This window comes from Nanorana parkeri, unplaced genomic scaffold (assembly GCF_000935625.1).
Source record: "Nanorana parkeri isolate BGI_ZX_2015 unplaced genomic scaffold, ASM93562v1 scaffold651, whole genome shotgun sequence".
NCBI lineage: Eukaryota > Metazoa > Chordata > Amphibia > Anura > Dicroglossidae > Nanorana > Nanorana parkeri.
Genome location: NW_017306919.1, coordinates 606,798 through 631,658, shown reverse-complemented (window position 1 = coordinate 631,658; position 24,861 = coordinate 606,798). Strand labels below are relative to the sequence as shown.

Genomic DNA, 24,861 nt, shown 5'->3' with positions numbered 1-24,861 from the left:
TTCCATCTGATCAGACTCCACTGTAATTATAACTGTTATAATATATTTACAGAGCTATTATTATGTCTGAGGAACGTGTGGTTGGAAGTATTTTACTTGTTAGCATAAATAGATTTCACAAAAAGTGGGGGGATATAAGGGTTTCTGGAGGGGTGTGAATGACCGTCCAAGAGAGAGATATTAAAAATATCAAAATGTATTTTGTTTTAAATATTGTTTAAAAAATGTATACATTCATAAATCAAAACAAAACAAAACAAATCCCTGCATAGGAAATGTTTGTATATTCACTGATATAGTATATGGCTCTAAATATCCAATTATTCATACATATCATGATCTTATTCACATATTTTCCAAATAAAGAAACATTTTTGTATACAATAGTATTGTCCTAAGCGTGGCTTATCTAAATAGGCCCGACGCATTTCACCACTGGCTTCATCAGGGGACCCACTGAAGATGGATCATGCAGGGTTGGTTTGCGGAATGGGGGAGATGCCTGGAAAGTCGAAAGGGTGGGTGGCAGGTAGCCCCACCACCTTCCCTACGGTCTCCCTGGTTTGTCACACCTTGGGACCTCAGGGTCATAGAGAGAGAGATGGCGGAGATCGCCATGGAGGTATACAGCTAGCTTCACGACATCAGAGAGACCTATAGAAATAAGCTATATTATTTCAACATCTCACTTCTGGAAAACAACTCCTGGTGATTTTGGCTGGACGACTTGATGCCGTCTTTCTCTCTATGACCAATTGCTAAGTGGTAGCAAGGAAGGTACAATTGTGTCCTATAGAAAGTCTAGATAGGTGTCCTCTACATTTCACAGCTGATCATTTGGGTATCTCTGTGCATCAGGGCCCAACACAGATCCTGCACATCCCCACTGAGACCCTGCAGAGCCCACCATGGACCCTGCAAAGCCCACCACAGATCCTGCACAGCCCCCCTGGGACCCTACCGAACCCACCACAGATCCTGCAGAGCCCACCTGAGACTTTCAGGTGGGCTGTGCAGAATCCCTTTACCAGTAGTGTGATCCACTTAACTGCATCTGCCAACCACTGCTGGAACTGGCCTCCTTCACCGCCGGATCACTGGTGCTGAGGGCACCCGGCCTCCTCCGCCCGACTGGCACTTCCAGGTCCCCGCCACCTCCACGCCCGACTGGCGCTTCGGGACCGGCTTCCACCATCGCTCAGGGTGCTTTGGAGTCATGGGAATCATGGAGAGACATAGGATACTGAGGTGCACTGGATTAACTGGATGACGCAGGATGCTCAGGGTGCTTTGGAGTCATAGGGGTGTCACAGGTTCCAAGAGTGCAAAGGATATATTGCAGCAGGGGGTCTCAGCTTAGGCACAGTGCACTTTGCCAAATGTTAAAGGGAAACATACACGCTTAGATAATTGTCAGGGGATGCCTAAAGCTCTTTATGCAGATTATTTGCTTCTGGATGGCATTCAGTTGTTGAACAGATATCACTTTACAATAAAGTGATGACATAAAAAGTTTGAACAGTTATTATAAACACTGGCAGAAAGAAAGCATTCCTACGGTAAATCTGCGCTCAGTGGTGTAATCACACTAACACCCTCAATATTAGGTATTAGGGCAAGATAATGCTTGCTTTTTTAAACAGTTTCACAGGGTGCCCGATATTTGCTGTATCATTAAGATTTTGCATTGTACGGCAGTCATAACATTCCATTTGTCATTTTAGCAATATAAATGATTGTTCAGCATTAGTGGTATCTTCCAGGTTCCCCCAGTGCAATTGTTGTACCCCATAAACCATAAGAATTACACGTCCTCGCAAAAATTCCTGGCTTTTTAATTGACTATGAGAGAATTTTTTTGAAGGACTAGCGAGTTAATAAAGTTTGCCCCAACCAGAGACTGTTCGAGTTTGTGTCTAACCCATCGACCGTTACCTGTTACAGTGCATTGAAAAGTTACAATAACATTCCCAAGCATATAGCAGATTTCTGTGCAGTGTTGCCGTCAAAGATTAATGAGGTGAGTACAATTAGAGAGGATGGTGTCCCTTCAACCTCTGATCCCAAAGAATGAGTTATGGTCCAGGACTCTAAGAACAAAACTCTCAAGCTACAGTATACAAGACTAATGGGTACATTTCGGTTGATGTCTGCAGGCACTAGTCTCTACCACCCCTACCCCTACCCCTAAGCACCTATTAAGTGATGTAAGTGAGTGAGTGGAAGTCAGGGCATATGCTAATTGTGTACCCTAGGTGACCAAGGTGGTCTCTATAACTGTGATTCTGGGCTGCAATAGAAGAATATGTGTTGGTAGAAGATGTATGTAATGAATTCCTCTGGGCTTAACCTAGAAAGGTCTCCCGCTATTATAGAGACCCTACAAACCAGCTAATATTTATTAAGCTTATAAACAATCGGCGGCTGGTTCTGTTCTAATGAAAGATGGGGATGATCAAAGAAAGAAAAGTTGTGTTCAGTCAGTATTTTAAAATACACTGTTTTCCCTCTATTTATAAAACACACAGCAAACCTAATGCTATGGCAAAAAAATATCATATGTTTCTAAAGCTTATGCACTAAAAATAAGATATTTAGTGCCATTATGTATTTTTTTAAACATCATTAAATGAATGTTTACATGCAACTAGTTTAAATACTCGAATCTGTCTTGATTTTAGAACATCTGTAATCCAAAGGTCATACTATGCTCTTTTGCAATCATCAGCTTTCCCCAGGACTCTCCCTCCTCTGCTGGTTTCCTCCTATTCTCAGGCACTCTTCCAATGCAGGGCTGGATTGCTCTCAAAATAAAATAAAGCTAACCTCCATAGTGTAACCCCGTATATTTATTAAAAGAAATAGGAAGTATGCACTCACATTAGGAAGACAAATACACATCACATAAATAAATACTCCCATCTGATGCGTATCATCAAGCCAGCCTTTGAGAAAGTCCTGTGGACGATATGCGTCAGGTGGGAGGAGCTGTGATGTCAGCGTGGCCGCTGGAGATCCTGTTAGCTGTATTCATGCCTATATTTATGCTGAGCTCTGTATGACCTTTGGTGTAGAAACCTAGGTTTGGTTGCAGAAACGATGATAAAGTGTGTTTATAATTGCACAAGATACTATTCACTAGTGTGGGATTATGTGTTCACTGAAAAGCTGACAAAGACTGCTCAATATTTTGTGCACTTGTGTGGGTAACAGGCACTCGTCAGTTTATACTATTTTTATTGTAATTTTATTCTTAATATGATGCACATTAAATTTTACTGTTTTGATCATAGTTATTGATGTGTTTCCAGTGTTTTACATACTTTATTGATTGGAACTCTGCACATCATTTTTATTGATTTGTTATAGTTTTATGTGTCGGTGGTTGCACATTGGTGTGAGCAGCTCTAAATTATAGTCATTTTTGGGATTATCACATTATTATTATTTTTTGAGTAGTGGGATTTTACACATTTTTTTTCTTGTTTTATGATGAAATCTCGTAAACGACTGTGTTAATATTACAAAAATAGATGTGGTGTATTACCTTTGTTACAGAGTTATTATACAAGCTGATGTGAATTAAAACAGAAGCCATAATACTATAATGGAGTTTAAGTATCATTTCAGCAATAAAACTTCTGGTTCAACATTGATGGTACCTCCAAAGGTTCCCCATATTCCGTTGTTTATACCCCATAAACCGGGAGGTTGATATGACAATCTTATTTCACTTATAGCCAGAATATTGGAATATATAAGAAAAATATTTTTCTTGCAGCAAAGATGAAATGGAAGACGCCACTCTATTTTGGGGTTCCACCAGCATCTAGATATAAGCATACGTCTTTTGTTCTGCAAAGCCATGTGAGTAAATTCAAGCAGTTTATCGAGTCATCTATACAGGACATATTTATATTTGATGCTTCATTTTTTCAATTTTATAGGATATACGTGTGCACACCAGCATTCTCCACAAAGGTTACATTTCTCTGCCTTTTGATCCTTTAATTCACCTAATATAACTCATTGTTAGACAGGACTCTGCACTTTCTTTTTCTATAAGCAGTGGTTATGAAAGGTGTTCTAATTAAACTTGTAGCCATGTTCCAAAGCATTTGTAATGATTCAGCTTATAGCTGACCACCTCGACTTTACAGCAGCCTGAAGAACAACTGTTTGGGTACTGTTGCGTTCTTAATGGAGTTTCCCCCTTCATTTATAGAAGTTTGAATAGTTCCGTAATTTCAGGGTTCTGTAGTAATGGAAATGCTGCGCATCTCAATGTGGCTTCCCTTTTCATCTCAGTCCAAAAGTGTGCACCTCCTCTACCCTTGCTCCAGGAACAGACACAATGTGCAGAGGGCACCCAAAAGCCAAGGACTGGCCTCTACAGGCTGTGCTGGGGAGGAGGTGATGTCACCAGAGGGAGGATGAAGTGGTTAGAGAGCCCAGAAACTCCATACTTTTCTCTGCATGTCCCTGCAAAGGAGGAGGAAGTGATGGAGTATGCAGTGCCAGGGTTGCTAGCTGACTGAAAGATGCAGTGTCTGGCGTGTTGGGGTTCAGTCTCAGGGGTGCTGGGAAGCAGGGAGGTTCAGAGTCAGGGCTGCAATGGTAGGGGTTCCTGGGTGACGGATATACACTGAGTGGCCAGATTATTATGACCACCCCATCAGTACTTCGTTGGGCCACCTTTTGCCTTCAATACTGCAGCGATTCTTCTTGGCATTGACTCCACGAGATGATGAAAGGTGATGCGAGGAATCTGACACCATGCCTGATGAATAGCACTGCCCAGTTCTGTGAGATTTGATGGTTGTGGAACCAGCTGCCTGATGGCTCTTTCAACTTCGTCCCACAAATGCTCAATTGGATTGAGGTCTGGTGATTGTGGGGGCCACCTAAGCAAGGTAAAGTCTCCCTCATGTTCTTGAAACCACTGCACAATACGAGCACCGTGGCATGGCGCATTGTCTTGTTGGAAGAAGCCATCTCAATTGGGATACGCCATCAACATGATAGGATGAACTTGATCAGCAACGATACTTTGGTATGTTGTGCTATTCAGACGTTGTTCCACACGAATTAAAGGGCGCAAATCATGCTAGCAAAACATGCCCCAAACCATAACACTGCCCCCACCAGCTTGAAGGGTTGTACTCATGCATGTGGGGTGCATGCTTTCATGCTGTTCCCGCCAAATTCTCACTCTGCCATCTGCATGATGCAACTGGAAACGTGATTCATTGGACCACATGACTTTTTTCCAATGCTTGACTGTTCAATCCTTGTGTTCCTGTGCAAATTGGAGACGTTTTATCTTGTTAACTGCAGAGAGCAAAGGTGTTGGAACTGGCCTTTGGCTTCCATATCCCATGCGATGCAGTGTACGGTGAACAGTACGTTCAGAGATCATTTGAGAGGATCCCTGCTTAAGATCTGCAGTCATTTGATGCACTGTTGCCCTTCTGTTGCCTTGTGCCAGTCTTGCCACTCTCCGTTCTGCCCTAACATTGACTATTCGCTGGCGGCCACAATTCGCACGTTCAGACACAGATTTTCGGCTGACAGTCCAGTCTTTAAACACTTTAACAACAGCTGCTCTTGAACATTTAACGAATTCTGCTGTTTTGCTGATACTGGCTCCATGGCTCGCGCCAACAATCATCCCACGTTCAAAGGCTGTTAAATCGCGTTGTTTACCCATAGCTTCAGAAAAAAATCACTTTACTGTCGTGGAAAACAACCTGCTTCTCTATTTATAATAGTCTGGCCCTCTAGCAACTTCAGCCCGAAATTATAGCTAATTTGCCTACAGACATCAGGTGGTCATAATAATATGGTCAGTGTATAATGTTTGGGTGCAGAATGCCAGTGGTACTAGGTTTTTTATAGGCTCAAATACAAAAGCTGCGAACCTGTAAACCTGCAAGGATGCTCCTCTGACTGAGCGCCACCCATTATGTGTAGACTCCTGTGTCTCATTGTCCACTGATCTGAAGGTAAGTATAGAGTTGGATGCTTTTACTGTTAAAAGGGAACTCCATCCACTCTGTTTCCCTCTCCTATGGACACTCCTATGCTCTCTGCTACTGCAATGGCATGCTCTATATTAAGTCCTGAGTGTGCCCCAACAAACGAGCACCCTTTTGCTGGTGTATCTTTATTCTTTTTTTTGAAATGTTGCCTTGAAAATGTTATATTGTGAGTTTGGATAATCAAGGTGGGTTTTAAGAAACCTCTTATGCTTATTATGTGAGAACTCTTGTCTGGTCTGGTCCCCTGTGCGCTCATCTACATTTTAAAGTGCTGTTCTACCTTAAAGTGTATTTCCACTTTTGCAGCCAAATTGTGAAAACACCTATTTTATATTATTATGTTCCATGTTCCCATACACATAGCAGACAATTGCTGCTGCTACTTTTAAGTGTTTTTTAATTGCTACCTACCTCCCCCAATGTAAGGTTAAGGAGGGGGCTGTGAAGGTAATGTTTACCATAATTAACCCTGTCTGTACAGTGTGGGCAGATTTTTTTTCATTTCAATAAATTTTTATTAGCATATAGAGATTCAGAAAGTACAAACATTGCAGGCTCTACCAGAACAGATGGTAGGACACACGCCTCAGACAATCAATGCGATTAACATAAGATTATTACTAAGATTGAATACGTTATGAATATTCCAGCGTACAATTGTGGTAGAGTGCGTCAGAGTGTTTTTTCTCATCGGCTGGCAGAGACATGGTTCAGGCCAACGGGACCGACCAATAGTAATCAGGATTTTTACGAAGAGTTAGCGTGAAATTAGAAGTATAGCGGTAGGTTGTAGCTTTAGAAGGAGCTGCTATACAGCCCTAGCAGCAGTAGAAGGATAAGAAAAGAGAGGGGGGAAAGAGAGTGTGGGAGGTTGGATGGAAAGGGCGAGGGAGGAGAGGTTGGGGGAAGTGCACATCTAGGTTGGGTTATTTGGCCTGTGGCAGGCAGTGGTGAGAGCTAGGGCACCTGTTCATACGTCTAATAATGTTCTATCAAAATTCGGTGGGAAGAAATGTGCGACCCATGGTTCCCAAGTTCTGTCAAATTTGGAGAAATTGCTGGATTGGAGAAAGTAATTTTGCAGTCAGCTTCTCGTTAATTAGGATCCAGTGGATTCTATTTTTAACTGCCGAGATGCTCAGTGTATTGGAGAGCCAAGCTTTAGCAATAACCTGTTTAGTGGCAGTAAGAGTGAGAAGTTTGAATTCATACTTGGATATGTCGGGCGGTCTATCAATACGAGAGAAGGAATTGTGGGGGTTAGAGTAAAAAGTATAATCACGTTCAGCGGGGCACATTTCCCACCAGCTGTCAATGAGTGAGTTACGCGCTAGGAGGGAGCGTAGAGCTTGAGGGCGGGTGTTAGAGGAGGAGTCCGACCTATCGTGAAAGGGGAACAGTACTGAGTTGGTGTCTCCGCAGAGTATTAATGTGCCCTTTTGATGTTGTGCGATCAATTGTAAGAGGTGTGTGAAGAATGGATATTGATCCGTGTTGGGGGCATAGTACGTAACGATAGTGACTTCTGTGTCATGTAATACTCCAGAGAGTAAGAGATATCTCCCCGCCGGGTCTCTGATCTCCCCTCTACACACAAACTGGGGCAGATTTTTTTTAAACAGTGTGAAACCAGATTTCACTGTAAAATAAGAGATAAAACACGAGCGCAACCACCTAGTGCAATAAATGGGGGATATGAATTTGTGACAGAAAAATTATATTGCACTCACATGGTGCTGGTGTAAATGCACAATACAGCAAATTGCCCAGTGAAGATGACTCCGTCAGTGTCCAGGGGTACAATTACATATTCATGGGTAACTGTGACAATATTTGAAATAGGAGTAAGAGAAGAAATGCACTTTGAGAAAGAGCCCGTCAATACTGCAGAGGGCATCATCTGGTGGTCAATAATCTTACGGAGAGCTGCAACCTCAGCTCGTTTCAGCAGGATAAAGTGGCAGTGGTAAGTATGTAAGAACTTTAACCAGGCATTCGGAGGGAGAGCATCACAGTGTCCAGCTGCAGCTATGTACACGCTGAGGGTGATGGTCCAAGCAGAGTGGTAACTGGTCACTGGGAAATTCACTTGAGTGTAGGGCTTCAGGTCACACTCAGGATGCGATGGCAGTGGTGTCAGTGCTCAGTGAGGAGGGAACCGGCTTACAGGAGATCACATGAAGCACAAAACAGGGTGGAATAGTAGATGCTGGTGGTGCTAATTAAAAGATCAGTATAAGATGGGACAATGGCAACGTGTTTTGAGGATACAACCTCTTGGATACAACTCCAAGCCAAGGGCAGGAGTGAAGAATGGAGTGACCTCGCAGGATACCTCTACCTGCTAACTCGGAGCTGCACAGCACAGGCTACCCCACCTATCCCCCCCATCTGAGTACGCTTGAGACTTTCCATTGTGTAAACTAGATTTCAGCACTTTCTGTCCTAACAAATGGCTAAATATCTTAGGGCTTGGATTCTGCATTGTATGTTGATGAGGGGAAACTAACCATCTTTGCCTTTCTGAAATTGCAAACAGTAACTTAAATATAATCCCATTTCAAAAAAACATGAAAGGTAAGAAATGTTTTTTTATTCTTTTTTAGGTATGCTGTGTAAATGGGAACACATAACAAACATACAGTATAGTCAGATTTTCTCAAATTTGACTGCAAAAGTGAAAATACACTTTAAACCAGCAACATTTTATGTTTTTATTTGTCTTTAACCTCCCTGGCGGTATTATTATGCAGGATTTTAGCATGCCAAAGCGGTACATTGTTTTTCTATCTCTCAATTCTGCAAGTGATTCTAATTTACTATCGCTATTTTCTAGCTGGTCTAAAACTGCTTTTGACCTAAAGGGACGCTTTTTGGATGCCATGGACGTTCTCAAGTTTCCAGGCAGAAAGAACAGTAAAAGTTCAGGCAGGGCACTGGACAAAATTGAAGTGAAATAGTTTGATACATATATGTAATTATAGCAGATTACATTGTATTCTGTGTATTCTGTGTAAATGTCATGTTTGCACTTTTGAATTTCCCGCCGGCTCCGCCCCCCGCTGTGACGCCTGAAAACGAAACTGAAAGCCGAATGCCGGCATCGGCTGGGCGCACACAGCAGAGGACAACGCGGGCTTGCAGGGACAAGGTAGGTGACACTTTTGCGCAATCCCGAGTGTGGCTCGGGGTTACCGCTTTTGGTACTGAAAATTAACCCCGAGCCACACTCGGGAATACCGCCAGGGAGGTTAAAATCTATTGAAAAAGTTAGTAAATAAAGATAACAATTAAGGATTCTATATAAGCCAATGCCACCAACCATACTCAGCATTTATGGCTTTAACATGATGACAGAATGCTATTCCTAATATTTTGTATTCTGCTTGGAACACACTAATGTATCTGTGTTTGGCCAGCTCAGCTTAAGCTTCTTCAGTCATCTCTGTATTACCATTCTAATCCCTTTATGCAGCTACTCAGAATGGCATGTAATAGCCGGCAGACAAACTATTACATATTTTTCCCATTCTCATTAACTTTTACGGTTTACAACTTTCCTTAAATGCACACTTCGTTTTGTCATTTCTTTTTAAGAAAATTATCATCAGAAGATGACACACGGAGTTGAAATAACTCATCTGTCTTAAAATTGGACTGTACACATCTTTGATCACTGCTAGAACAGATGTTTGCAAATCAAATATGCTACATGCTGCTATTTTCATTTGTATCACATGCTGCTCTTACATTAACTTTTATTTTAAAGCTGTACATATTTGGTGGAAGGAATAAAGAAAGTGACTTCAATGACGTCATGGCTATGAGGCTCATAAACCCATCAGACAGACAGCCAAGTGAGTCATTCATTGTAAACAAGTTCATCAATTTTTATCTATTACAGCTATTTATATAGAGCTATAGCGCACATTCACATCAGTCCCTGACCTCAAGGAGCTTACAACCTAAGGTCCCTATCTCACATGCATACATAAAGGGAGGAAACCAGATTACCCGAACAAAACCTGCACAAGCACAGAGAGAACATGCAAACTCCTTGCAGATAGTGTTCTGACCAGGATTCCAACCAGGGACCCCCAGTGCTGCAACACAGAAGTGCCAACCACTACACCATTGTGCAGCCCCATAGCACTATTTCTAGAAACATTAAAAATATTCATAAATGTATATCATAATGATACCCGCTTCCTGGATTTACTGTTTCTCTACTGCAAAAAAATAAATAAAGTAAAATGTGGGACACATAAATGTTTATATTTGATAACTTACGTATAAATGACATGACATTGAGTTTTACTGAGAGCTTCATTACAATGTATATAATTAGCTTGTTTATAATTGCTTGATTTATTTTTCCTTACAGTAATGAAGGACATTCTCCTTGAATGTGGTATTCAAGGCATAAGCAATGGGTATGTACTTTGGAGACAGGCAATCTGTACATTTAAGTGACGCAAAGCTGAGTCAGCTTTCAATAAACTAGCATTTGATGGCAAGTGGAAGAGCTAGAGCGGCAACTCATTCCGGGTGGGCTATAACAAAGTGATTAAACCAGTGTTGCTAAATCTGATTGCGATCATCATGACTCGTTATCTGCCTTACTATCCTAATGAACAGTACAACCTACACTGCTTTAATCCCCATCAGAAATGTCGTGTGGGAATGCCTTATAAATAATATTATCTTTGTATATTATCCTTTATTAAATACCAACTTGATGAACAAATGATGTTTTCTTACTTCAAGACAATCTGCTTTATACGGCTGGGTCATGTTTCCAGATTTCTTGCAATTGTGATGTTTAGTTACTGTTAAAATCATTTTGATCATACAGATATACACCAACTAAAATCCCAAAAGTGAAATATCAATTAAGTGAACTACAGCCAGCAAGGTTCTCTGCTGCCCAGGCGATTCCTGTAAGTTGTGGCCGATATTACACTAATATTCATTGTTCTATATATAAACCAAAACAAGTGCTTTGTATGTAGAATTGTGTGAACTTGAATACCTAGAAAAATGTTTTTGTCTGAATTATACTTTTGTCATAAACTGACAGCTTGTTATCATCTATATTCTTTGGTAAAAATAACAAGGGTTAACATAAGCAGGGAATTGTGCCATCTCGCACTGTTCAGCGTGTGTCCATTTAATGATTTTCTTATGAATCATTCTTTGCTGAGTACAGGCAGATCCATAATACTTGAAACTACATGGGCTTCACAGAAATCACAGAATTAGGTTTTATGGCCTGTGGTACCCAAGTAATAATTACGGAAAATGGATATGCTTAATTTATGAATAGATGATAAGTGGCAGGAAATGCCACCAATGACCTTTATAATGCTGTCACTGCCCATGAAGAACCACAGGATGTTTCTGTGCTATGGGTCCTGTGAATGACTTGTTCTTTCCCTGAATGCAAGGCTTGTATTCAAAGAAATTATGAAAACCAAAATTGGGTAAATATTTATTATACATGCCTTTTATGTTAGTTTGTTTTTTGAGTGTAAGGAAAACAAAATAAGTTGCACTTTATTTTTTATTACCTTTTGGATGTGACAACTCATCAGTATGTGAAAGTACAGTTGTCAGCAACACAGTAGGTAACAGATACTGAAGGGTATGACGTGGTTTTTGCACTGGCGGAACTACCAGGGTCGCAATTGCGACCGGGCCCTGGCGTTCCGCCTGTTGGGGGGGGGGGGGGCCCGAAAGCTTCCTCATGCCCCCCCTCCAGATAGCGCCTCTCCATCCCCCGCCCCTCTGCATGTATGAGCGGCTGTGCGGGATAGAGAGGCGCCTCTGTGTGTCACTTGTCTGCCTGGCGGGGCCGCTACCGACACAGCAGGCGCCGCCAGGCAGCACATTCTTCAGCTGGGACTTGGAGAGGACGGACCCTCTGCACTCGGCCCCGCCCCTGGCCGCCAAAGACGAGGAAGCTGAGCGGCTGTAGGAGTCAGGTAAGTCCGGTGTGTGGGGGGAAAAGGGGGGGGGAAGGGGTGGAAGACAAAATAATTTTATATTTATTTACATTATAATGTATTGCTGGGACTTGTAGTCCTATATAGTTGGAGCTATTCTGCACAGAATAGCACCAACTATGCAGGACCACAATGGAGCTATTCTGCATTACTGTATAATGATTATACAGCAATACAGAATAGCACCAACTATGCAGGACCACAAGTCCCAGCAATACATTATATTATTAAGCAGGGATGCACAAATGTGTGTGTGTTTTGTGGGGGGGGTTAAAAAGCTGTTATTATTTACATTATAATGCATTGCTGGAACACCCCAGAACGCAGTGAGCTGGACGGGTTGCAATCCAGTGTGTTCCAGCACTAAATCGGCCGGAACACACTGGAGCTGGTGTGAACTAGCCCTGAAAAAAAAACAAAAAACATACTTTTCATTTAATAGAAGAAGAAAAAAAAAAGGTATCAAAATCATGTTTTTATTGGGGGGGGGCCCTCAATGGTTTCTTGCACCGGGGCCCTGGGGTTTCTAGTTACGCCTCTGGGTTTTTGTATAGATTTTAAATGGGGATCTAATGCAAAAACACAAACAAATGTAGATCCAAGCCCCTCTTTCACATTAGAATCCCTCTGAGAGAGAGCGAGAGCGAGCGACTGACTTCTGGTATAAGCCTCACAAACTGCAATACCCCTGTCTAGCTTAGGCCTTATATTCCTTTATTCTCAGGACCGGGGGATAGTAGGCACAAAATAACCCTGATCACAAACATCACAGAACTACACCTCATTCTAATCAATAGTCTACAAGTTGCACGTGTTGAATGCCCACAGTGTTTCCTAGTGAAGGTCAATTGGTATGAGGGTTTAATCATAGAATAGATTCTAATCTATAGAATTAGAATCTAATCTATAAAATGTTACACTCAGGCCCTCAAAGTATGCTATGTTGGTCGCTTTTATATGTATATATTCATCTAAAGTTATATATTTCTTCTAATAGGAATTTAAAGAAAGCAACTTTACATTTGTACGTGGCCAAGCAATTGAAAAAATAAAATTGGCCTTTACCTTACTAGATTCGGAATTTGAAAAATTTGATCAGTAAGTTAATTATTTTATATCTTTTATGCTTACCAATCTATTTCTTTGTTACTGTTCAAAAAGTATATTGATTAATAATATGGGGTTGATTTACCATAGGCAAACAGGCTGTTGCAAAGGAATTTTCACTTTGCAGTGAAAGTTTTTCTTAGCTTGCTGAATGTTGTGACATTTCACTTTGCAAAGAATACCCAATCATGTGCAAGAAAAAAACAAGAAAGGTATCTTTGTTTGCACATGATTGGATAATGGGAGTCAGCAGAGCTTCACCTCACCCTAAGCTAAAGGAAACCTCATTTTTTTGTGCACAAAACGTTGCTAAACCTATGATCCTATTTGCTTAGCTAAATCCAGGCGTACAGGCAGTGTAGTGTTCTTAGCTGCACTGAATATATTTTAGGCATGGTTACCTATCTTGTACTTGTGATCTTGAAAACAAACATGTTTTGTAACTTCCTCCACTCAAGTTCACATAAAATGATACTTTCAATTATCTAGTTAGGCACTTCATAGAACGATGCCTTAGAAGAGATTTAAACCAAATCTGTGCTTCGGCTATGCTATCTACAGTATGCAAATACTCACTTTTTCTTCACTTTACTGCTGAAGAAAATAGCTGGTACATCTGGGTATGGGGATCATGTGACTAACTCTCATTCCTCTCATGTGACAGCACTGGTGCTTGGTGATTGGCCCAGTGCTGTCATAAAGAAGTGGGAGAATTCTAAGCCCAGTGTAAGCCCAGACTAGAGCAATTTAGAGATTACACATATAGCGCCCCCCTTCCTCGGTCAGTGCTATCCCAGTACGGCTCTGAAGGGGTGATCTACAGTATAATGAGATAACAGGTCTCCCTGTCTTTCCTCTTTAAGAAACCTCTATTATGAATCCACGGCACACCATGAGTACTAGGGTCAGTTGCTATGGGTTACAGCAACTCTGAAATCTTTATGTCCGGGGGTAAATTCACTGGCTTTGCCCATCAGCACTTACCGCCCTTTCTGGTGATTGATTGAAGTGAGGTCCAGACAGTAGTTATGATGCTTGAAACCTTTAGGCCCCGTTCACATATAGCGAATTGTCGCGCGATTTCCGCCGCGATATCGCGCATTTTTGCCGCGCGATATCGCGAGAAGTCGCCGGCCAATGTTATTCAATGGAGCTGTCTTAACTCCATGTCGCGCGTCGCTCGTCGCGGTCGCAAGTCGCTTCTACCGGACCCTTTTTTCGGCGGATTTTGCGCGATTTTGCTTTTTTTCTATGGAGCCCGACGGGGAAGGTCGCGCTACCGTCGCTGGATCGTCGCCCCGAAAGTCGCGCTATCCCGGCCGTGCGGATCCGCTGCAAAAGGTATGTCGCTAGGTGTGAATGGGGTCTTATTGAAGAACTTCAGGGAGAGAGAAGTGTTAGGGTCATCCAGACAGATGTAGACTCCATGGCACTGCAGGGTGTGGTTACTGTCTCTATGCACACCAGGTAGAAAACCTGACACTGCATTACTTGAGGTAGAAGTTACTAATCCTTATCTTCAGTAGCAGTCACTGGACCTGCTGCTGTCTCCAGGGTCATCACACGGCTAGTCCCCAGGCTTCAGGCCTAGCCATCTCAGGCAATCCATGGCAGCCTCCCCACTGGCTGGGCCCGGCGGAGGAAGAGAGAGCTTGCATGGCCGTCGTCCCCATAAGTATTTATCTCCTCCCTCAGCATGCACCACTGGCCATCATTTAACAGTGATTGGCTGGAGAGGGATATCCACTCATAGCAGTCTCCTATTAGTTGCTCTGTTCTGTGACCACGGCACACCCTGCAGTACCTCTAGCAGCAGACAATTGGCAAACAAGGACAGACTGTTTAGGAGAAGCCAAATGAACCCAGAATACAAATCAGCATCAGACCGCATACAATCTGATTATTACTAAATTTAATAGCACTCTTTCCACTAGTGTGCTACACACAGATCGTCTTTATTTGCTCCTGTGGCTAGTCAGACTAGCAGGGGAGCAAAGGAAAGGTGTGTATATGCTGCTGGAGTGCTAATAAACCTGTTGCTTTTATCTGCATGGGCAAAACACAAGATCACACTAAAGGGTAATTCCACTTTTCCAGGTGAATTTAGGAAAAGGGAATTGCCCCCTCCAATTTGCCCCCCTCTGGGAAAGTGGAATTCCCTTTTAAATTATGTTATGCCTAGAGAAATACAAAGACTAACTTGTATGGAGCCTGCACCTTAAAAAAAAAATCAAGCTCGCAATAGCGGCCTCCATACTGTATTTCTCTCTGCTCAGGTTTCATTTCAACCACTCACCAGTCTGATTGCAGAAATGAAAATGATAACAAGGAGATAATCGTCAATAGTTTAAGGGATACATTATCAAAACTGGTGCTAGTTTTCCTCTGCATAGGCTACAGTTTTGTTATAAGAAAGTTTATATTTTGATTTTCTTTCCGGTGACACTGGTTGATGTATAAAACCTATATTAATGTTCCTTTGTCTGCTCACTCAAACTCTGTGCTCCATAACATCCTAGCCAAATGTTCCATCAACAGATGTGGCATTGAGGTTGGAGTTGGTCCTCTACTGCCGCCATCTGGCTTCTTTGTAACATGAAGCATAGGAAGCCAAGCATTCTAATAATACAGTATATTTAACGGCATTACTTATTAAACAATGGTTGCATTCAGGAATTTCCCCTGCAGGATTAAGGATGTTGTTTAGCAGATATATAAGCTGTTTCTTCTGAGTACGATTCCAATTGAAATATTTTTAGTTGGTGGCCCTCACAGGCAGCATTTGAAAAGTGCCCGCATGCAAATAGTTTTTTAATCAAACCTTGTTTCTGAGCTGCAGTATGTTTTTTCTATAGAGCTTGCACAAACAGCATATATGTGTTCTTTGCCATGTTTTTCGTCAAGAAGTCTGAACATCTTATAGACTCTTATTTATACAGTATAAACAGTGTAGTAGCCCATAGCAACCATAGATCCTCACTTTTCGCTGATCCTTGCTTATCTGATTTTAATAATAAAAAAACTGACTGGTCAGTATAGACCACTCTTAAACTGGCCATACACTTATAGATTCTCTGCAGATTTTTTATGGTCAGATGGAAAAAGTGCAACAGATTCCTCCATCTGCGCTAAACTGTGTGGATGGAGGAATCTCCACCTGGGCCAAGCTTCAGTACCTGGTTAGTCGGCCCTGCTGGCTCTCAAAATACCTGAACAATCTGATTGGATGCAGGCATCGTTCAGGGATTTTGAGTGCCAGCAGGGCCGACTAACCAGGTACTGAAGCTTGGCCCAGCGGGAGATTCCTCCATCCACACAGTTTAGCGTAGATGGAGGAATCTGTTGCACTTTTTCCATCTGACCATAGAAAATCTGCAGATAATCTATAGGTGTATGGCCAACTTCACTCTGTGAAAAGGTCTTTGAAAAGCATGTCAGGGGATGGATACAAGAACATTTTTAAGTCACTGAATGTCCCTAAAACGTAGTTAAATCATTAATTAGGAAATGGAAAAAGTCTGACACATCTGTATATTTGTCAAGAGCAGGCTGTCTACCATCATAAGCAAGAGACTTTGCAAGCAGGAAACGAATGAAAGGAGACCATTTAGAGATCTATGGCCGCTCTGAAGGACTTGTATGCCTCAGTGCTTGAGATTGGAGAGACTATGCATACAACAGCTGATGCCCAGGTGCTTCAATAGTCTCAGCTGTATGGGAGAGTGACAAATAGAAAGTCATTGTTAACTAGAACTAAAATGACATCTTACCTTCAGTTTACAGAAAGGCATGAAGGAGACTTTGAGATCATCTGTAAGAAGGCTTTATAGTCTAAGACCCTATGTGAGCCCTTTGGCCATCAGATTAAACATTATGTTTGGCATAAGCCTAGTAGTGCACGTCATCCCTTCCGAGAAGCCTGGTGGTGGGCATCATGTTGTGGGGATGTTTCAATGCAGCAGGACCTAAGAGGCTTGTTGAGGGTAAAGAGTAGACTGAATACAGAATGGCCCAGGGAAAATCTGAAGGAAAACATGGGGCAATCTGCTCCTGCTATGAGAAAATTTGTTTTTAGACAAGACACTGGTCCCAAACATAAACACAAAACTAAACGAGAATGCGATAAAAACAACAATGGTAATGTCCTGGGAATGGCCAAATCAGAGTTAAGATCTCAATCCATAGAGAATAGTACATATTATTACAGTGCATTTATGAATGAGGGCTGCAAACAGTGTTCACACAGGAGCTGTGTGTCCAGAGCGGGGCCTGGCTGTCAAACTGAAAGCCAAGCTCTACTGACTACATTATGAGAGTGCTGAGGGGCTGTGGCCCTAGTTGCATCCCTACTCCCCCATTACTGATGTTCCCGAGGTGGGGGCATTTCTACCTCTGTGACAGCGGGCCGTGTGGGCAAAGATCATCTTGCTTCTGTAAACTCTTTGAATCCTATGTGTAGGAAGATATAAAAGACTCAGTTTTATCCAGTTATGTATTCATTAAAAATACATGTAAATCAATTTTAAATAGTACCTTAAACTGTCGTTGAGCTAGTATAGGTGAGGTTCTGTGTCTTTAATTGGAGGAGGGAGCCTAGAGGTGAGGTTCTGTGTCTTTAATTGGTGGAGGGGGCCTAGAGGTGAGGTTCTGTGTCTTTAATTGGAGGAGGGAGCCTAGAGGTGAGGTTCTGTGTCTTTAATTGGAGGAGGGAGCCTAGAGGTGAGGTTCTGTGTCTTTAATTGGAGGAGGGAGCCTAGAGATGAGGTTCTGTGTCTTTACTTGGAGGAGGGAGCCTAGAGGGGAGGTTCTGTGTCTTTAATTGGAGGAGGGAGCCTAGAGGTGAGCTTCTGTGTCTTTAATTGGAGGAGAGACTGTATTGCTTGACTGCAGTGAAGAAACGTAAATAAGACCTTCTACAGGGTCAGGCATGAAAGTCTAGATTAGAAAACAGGTTTATCAGATTTACACATTTTTTTGTCATGTACAACAATTCATAAAAAGCATGTACCATCTTGTTTTCCAAAGAGGCAACGATTGTCATGTTATTTGGTTCATCCCCCCCCCCAAATTGCTGATTGGTAGTCTTTCTATGGTAGAAGAGACTGTGTAAGTCTCTTCTGCCATAAAAGTTTCTATTTACCTGTCAGAATTTGTTTTCTGTACGCTGAACATGCGCAGCTCAGCGCACAGACCCAGCATGCCATGATGAAGTAACTCCCAAGTTACATCATGCTGGCCAGCCAAATCAAAGGGCTTAAGATGCTAAACCCACAGGAAAACAGTTGAGGGAGGATTACAACGCTGGAGGGGATCGCTTCAGGTAAGTAAGTCTACCATATTGTGTTAATATGCTGTGCACGCTAAATACTCCAGGGGGGCTTTTTTTTTTTTTTTTAACCTTGTCTTTACGTCCTCTTTAATATTTGATTCTTTAGTACAATCCAAAATACAGCTCATGCTTTTCTTTTCTTTTAGCGAAAGGGCAAATTTTGCACAGGAGAAAGCAACGTTTTATCAAGAAAAGGAAGAATTTAAAAGGCAAAATAAAATTCAACAACAGGTTTATATCGGTTTGGTTTACTTAGCTTGAAAGAAGAGACTTTGAATTTTTTAGAAGGTTATTTTAAACATTGCTTTGTTTATTCAATGAATACATGTTTAGGAACTCCAAGAAATGTTGGAAAAACATAAGACACAAAACGAAGCTTGGCTCAAAGCAAGAGCAGAGGAAAACGATAAGGAAAGACGAGAGATCAGTAAACTGAGGGTATGTTGCTGCAAGAATCTACACGGGTAGAGGGATACGCCAGCATAGCTTCAGCACTTTTGTCTTGTCAGCAGGATACTGTGTTTAGAGATTACTTTGCCCTGGCTGCTTTCGCTTACAACTATACACAACTATACAACAAAATGTGAGATTTAACCAATTTAAGGTGTGCTGAATCACCTAGGAAACATGAATGTCATAACATTTACTCATAGATCTCCAGCCATGAGCCACATTTACACCCAACCTCCCTCTCCCACTTGACAGCATGCCCCAGAATATTGTTTCTTTTTACCTTGCTTTTATTATTCCTTGTGATGTCATCACCAGGATTATAAAGTTCTTGCAGAGTCAGCTGCTGGGAGAAGGAATCAACAGGGTGTCCTTGGTCAGTTTCTTGTTGCAAGCTCCTACAACTACATCTCTCAAGTGCCCTTTTCCTACACTCATTTATAAAAGTTCCACCCAGCGTATTGCTAGGTGGATGCTATTTGCACAACACTAGCACCCCTAGATGGTGCTGACGAGTATAGGAACTTTTTGAAATGAAGCCCTCAGTGTTAGGGCAGGCTCTTGTGAGCCAATGCTTCAGCATTACTTTTCTGGGAAAGAAAAAAATGTTTTCATGTAGAGAATGAAAAAGAGGGGTAGGGATAGTCTTATAGTCCAGCAGGAGAAAACACTCACAGAGCTGATAAAGCAGCACTGCCATCTTACAACAGGAAGTTGGGAGCTCAGTGGATCTCTGGCAGGATCTTCAGCTATTTTTGCACTATTGCAGTGCTTTTAAAGCGCATCTAAATCCAAAAACAAATATTTGATATATTGTATCTTACAAGTCCATAGATGTGATGCATGAGTTTTGTTAAGCTTTTGTTTCCTTTTTCACCTGGTGTTTTGGCCACTAACACACTTCCTGCCTTAGTGTGGCTACACTCACTCCTCCACTGTATCTATAGAGGAGCAGCATAGCCACCCTTGGAAAGCAGCATTATCAACCTGTGGAGAGGGTAGCATTTGATGGACTAGTCTATTTAGATGTACCCCACATAGGTGATTAACAAATTAAACCCAAACTCCAGTTATCACTTTCCAAGCAGTTACAGCAACGGTTCCTTTTGGGATTTACGCCTGTCAGTGTAAAATAGTAGGTCTCAGCCTTCTTAACTGTTACTTTTGTTGGACGGCTTGGTCTGTTAAAGGAAGTGAAAAATAAACAAACAGACTTACTGGCAGAATCAACAGGTAATACTACAAATGTGGACACATTTGTCTATAGCCTTACAGGAAAACAGCCCACAATTTTCTCTCGTATGACTTGAAACTGACCAATGTTATTGGCATCTGTGTTTGATTTGTATTATAATTTAAATAGTTAGACAAATGAAAATAGCAGACAAAAATAATTTTCATTTTGTTGCATGATCTTTGTGATTTTTCTAATCACTGCAAACAAACGATTTTTGAAGCTATTAGGCCTCGTTCACACCAGATGCAGTGCGTTCCGGCCCGATTCTGGGCAGAACGCACTGCCTCGCATTGCGGCTGGCTCACATTTTGGTGGGCCAGGAGGGGGCTTGGCAGTCCATTGAAGTGAATGGCACAGTAGGCACGCCCTCCGGCCGCAATGCGATCGGCTGCACGGGATCGCAAGGAACATTATGCATGCGGTCCGGTCCGAACAAAATAGTGCTTGAAGTGAATGGCTACGGTGCCATTCACTTCAATGGACCGCCACGCCTCCTCCTACCCCACAAAAAAGTGAGCCGGCCGCAATGCGAAGCAGTGCGTTCTGGCCAGAATCGGGCCGGAACGCACTGCATCTGGTGTGAACGAGGCATCAGTGAGACTTCTGCACATAGTTTGATCCATTCTTCCAAGGAAAACTGCTTCAGCTGTCTCATGGTTGATGGGTGCCTTCTCCAGACTGCATGTTGTAGATCTTTCCATAGATGTACAATAGGCTTCAGATCAGGGCTCGTAGAAGGCCACATCAGAATAGTTTTGTTCTGAGCCATTCTTGGGTGCCTTTTAGCTGTGTGTTTTGGATCATTATCTTGTTGGAAGTGCGACTAAGACAGATCTTTCTGACACTGGGCAGTATGTTTTGCTCCAAAATTCATTGATAGGTATCAAGGAGAGTCCTGCACAGATTCAAGGCACCACGTGCCAGACGCAGCAAAGCTGCCCAAAAACATAACATGTTTTGCAAAAGGTAATTTTTTTTTCTTTGAAAACTTTTTTTTGTCTGTAAACATAGAGCTGATTTGGCGAAAAGTTTCAGTTTGATCTTATCTGTCCAAAGGACATTCTCCCAGAAGTTCTGTGGCAAGAGTGGATCTTAAACATACCCTAACACACCTAGCACTCTACAGACCTAGTGAATCCCACTAGTGAGGGATATAATCAAGTATATCAGAAGTGTTAGAAAAAAAGGGAGCAGCCTTGGTTTGCTAGCAGTGGTTCAAATTTGATTCAGATTTATTCCACTGCCCGGTCAGTACAATGTTTCAGATGGTAGGAAGTTAGGCCATAAATTACAAAGACTTCACTATAATGGCATAATGAATTACACTATATAATTTGTGCTATACACTAGCAGTCCTGGATGCACGCTTGACCACAGAAGAATAAAAAAAAATACATAAAATATCAACACCTTGCTTTTTGGACATATAATGGAAGTGATTATATGTAACTACCATCTGTTTTAAGAAGGCGATGCTATATAGAAAAGGAACCAGTCTGCTAAGAAGAAAATACAGTTGCCATGGCAACCAAGACAATTCAGTCGACAACAGGTCTAAACTTTCCGGACGTCAATCAAGACTAAGATAGAGTGAGAAGTTATCGCCAAACTAGTTTTAAATTCTGTAACAACTTTATAGAATAGCATTTAAATCGCCACATATGCCTATATACATGAGTGGCCAGATTATTATGACCACCCCATCAGTACTTCGTTGGGCCACCTTTTGCCTTCAATACTGCCGCGATTCTTCTTGGCATTGACTCCACGAGATGTTGAAAGGTGATGCGAGGAATCTGACACCATGCCTGATGAATAGCACTGTCCAGTTCTGTGAGATTTGATGGTTGTGGAACCAGCTGCCTTTCAACTTCATCCCACAAATGCTCAATTGGATTTAGATCTGGTGATTGTGGGGGCCACCTAAGCAAGGTCAAGTCTCCCTCATGTTCTTGAAACCACTCCTGCACAATACGAGCACCGTGGCATGGCGCATTGTCTTGTTGGAAGAAGCCATCTCCATTGGGATACGCCATCAACATGATAGAATGAACTTGATCAGCAACGATACTTTGGTATGTTGTGCTATTCAGACGTTGTTCCACACGAATTAAAGGGCCCAAATCATGCCAGGAAAACATGCCCCAAACCATAACACTGCCCCCACCAGCTTGAAGGGTTGTACTCATGCATGTGGGGTGCATGCTTTCATGCTGTTTCCGCCAAATTCTCACTCTGCCATCTGCATGATGCAACTGGAAACGTGATTCATCGGACCACATTACTTTTTTTCCAATGCTCGACTGTCCAATCCTTGTGTTCCTGTGCAAATTGGAGACGTTTTATCTTGTTAACTGCAGAGAGCAAAGGTCTTGGAACAGGCCTTCGGCTTCCAGATCCCATACGATGCAGTGTACGGCGAAAAGCGCGTTCAGAGATCATTTGAGAGGATCCCTGATTAAGATCTACAGTCATTTGATGCACTGTTGCCCTTCTGTTGTCTTATACCAGTCCATCCACTCTCCGTTCTGCCCTAACATTGACTAGTCGCTGACGGCCACAATTTGCACGTTCAGACCCAGATTTTCGGCTGACAGTCCAGTCTTTAAACACTTTAACAACAGCTGCTCTTGAACATTTAACAAATTCTGCTGTTTTGATGATACTCGCTCCAATAATCTGGCCACTCAGTGTATATGCTTTACTGGATGCTTTTATAGCTGTATACACCATTCTTTTTTTATGGTATTGCCAATATCTGGCAGAAAAAAGACAAACTGTTGTTTAAATATCTGCAGAGGATAGGTAAAGTTACCTATGCCCAAAACATGCAAAAGTAGGACCTTTTACTTATTGCAAAATACTTTTCTTGGTGTACATGGGGGGGCACAGGATGTTATTCAGGTTCATAGAGTTCTGCAGCTGCTTGCAGAAGATTTGATACAGACGAACAAAGCTGTAAGAACAGCCTAGTAAATGGACTACAATCCCAATACAAATGAGTAAACTAAACATGAGATTGTAGTCCATCACAGAGTGAGCTTGGAGTGGTGACTACTTTTACAACACACATAGGGACCATGGGGAACAAAAGAAGCCACCCTTCAGAAGTAAGGACAGTGTCAGCACCAATTCAGAGATGATTTGAGGATCTACAGCCGAGTGACCCACAAATAAGATTCTGATCGATTGAAAGTTCAAACTTATCGAGTTCTGGGACCGCCTGACTTCCGCTTTCCTTACAACTAAAGAGGTTTGCACAAAAAAGTTCTTCTGCATGAGCTCCAGCCAAGGCATTGGCCTATACACATACAGCACAGCAATGAAGTAATAAAATGAACTAGGATCAAGCGGCGGCCATATTGAGTGGGGCACGTGAGATTAATAACGTGCTGGATTAGTGTGATCCTAGTTCATTTTATTACTTCATTGCTGTGCTGTATGTGTATAGGCCAATGTAGTTGGATCTGTATGTGCGTTATAATTAATCGATTAAAATGTTTTTCGATTAATCGAACACGCAAATTTTAAACAGTAACAGCCCTACTTTTGTTAATAGTTAAGGTACTTAAAAGCATTTTTAAGATTTAACTCCCGGGTCTAGTGTCACTTTAAGGACTGGTAACCGATATTACATTTTTTTGGGTAGGGGGAGTTAGATATTTTAACACTAACCCCTGAAATCATTTAGCTATTTGCTCATCTTTGACAACTTTAAATCACGTCTAATGTAAATCTGTAATAATAATCAACTGTATGGTGTAATCCACAAATGTCTTCTAATTACTACTCAGGATGAAATTCTTCTACAGCAGAAGAAGTTGAAAGAAGAGCAGCAAATGATTGAAAAACGCAATCAGCAGTTGATTTCTATCATGCAGCAGTTCAAAGGAATGTGAACACTGAAATGTTCACGTCAGCGGTATAAAGGAAAATCTTAATCCAATATTTTCAGCTGTATGTTAAATGAAAGGCATTTGAAATATTTCTGATATAAATCCTGAAATGATATCTGAAATGTGTATTATATGATGAACTTACACTGAAACATACAGTATTTTAGCATTATTAAATAGGTTAGGATTTCCAGCATCGGTAAACATCCCAAATGAGTGGAACGCTTCAAGCACATGTTTATATCTGGATTCCTCCCTCAGCAGCTGTCATTTGAAAAGGATATGCTTATCCAACACTTCCTACACATGAGCATTTTTGTTTTGTATTTGTATGTAATATGGGATCATTTTAATGCTGATGGGAACCATTCAAGGAATGGAATGCTTATTATTTTTTTCCCCCATACTTTAAGTGTCGGGCCACAAGGCAGCAATCTGCCTTCTTGAGAACATTAATATGCATGGATAGTTGCATTTTCAAGAAGCCGTAGGGCACCTACAATGAAACCTGAAATGTGAACTTGGTTATATTTAATGGTTCCACTGGCATGGATAAACAAAAAGCAATAGATGCCCAAACCTTGACTGGTAGCTGCATGTTTGTTTCAGGTCAGTGACTCAGAACCAACTGAAACCAGTCAGGTAACTAGTAGGTGGTCAGTAATGGAAGCCTTTGTATTTCTTTCAGTACAGGTTTCCTTTAAATGATATTTAAACGCACAATCACAAAATGTAATATACAGCAGTTTGTAAGTCCTTAGATGTGGTGGATGCATTAGTCCCTGTAGACTACTCA

General features: G+C 41.8%; 1 protein-coding gene across 1 annotated transcript in view; it reads left to right on the top strand.

Moving 5' to 3' along the window:
* LOC108792506 (rab9 effector protein with kelch motifs-like) overlaps window positions 1-24,136 on the top strand; it is a 55,103-nt gene extending 30,967 nt beyond the window's left edge. The window contains exons 11-18 of the mRNA XM_018563298.1: window positions 3,782-3,867; window positions 9,811-9,898; window positions 10,426-10,510; window positions 10,897-10,981; window positions 13,044-13,144; window positions 18,629-18,713; window positions 18,816-18,920; window positions 23,964-24,136. Coding sequence (XP_018418800.1) covers window positions 3,782-3,867; window positions 9,811-9,898; window positions 10,426-10,510; window positions 10,897-10,981; window positions 13,044-13,144; window positions 18,629-18,713; window positions 18,816-18,920; window positions 23,964-24,068 — 740 coding nt within the window. The 3' untranslated portion in view covers window positions 24,069-24,136. The remainder of the gene's footprint in view (window positions 1-3,781; window positions 3,868-9,810; window positions 9,899-10,425; window positions 10,511-10,896; window positions 10,982-13,043; window positions 13,145-18,628; window positions 18,714-18,815; window positions 18,921-23,963) is intronic.
* Window positions 24,137-24,861: the final 725 nt, after the last annotated feature.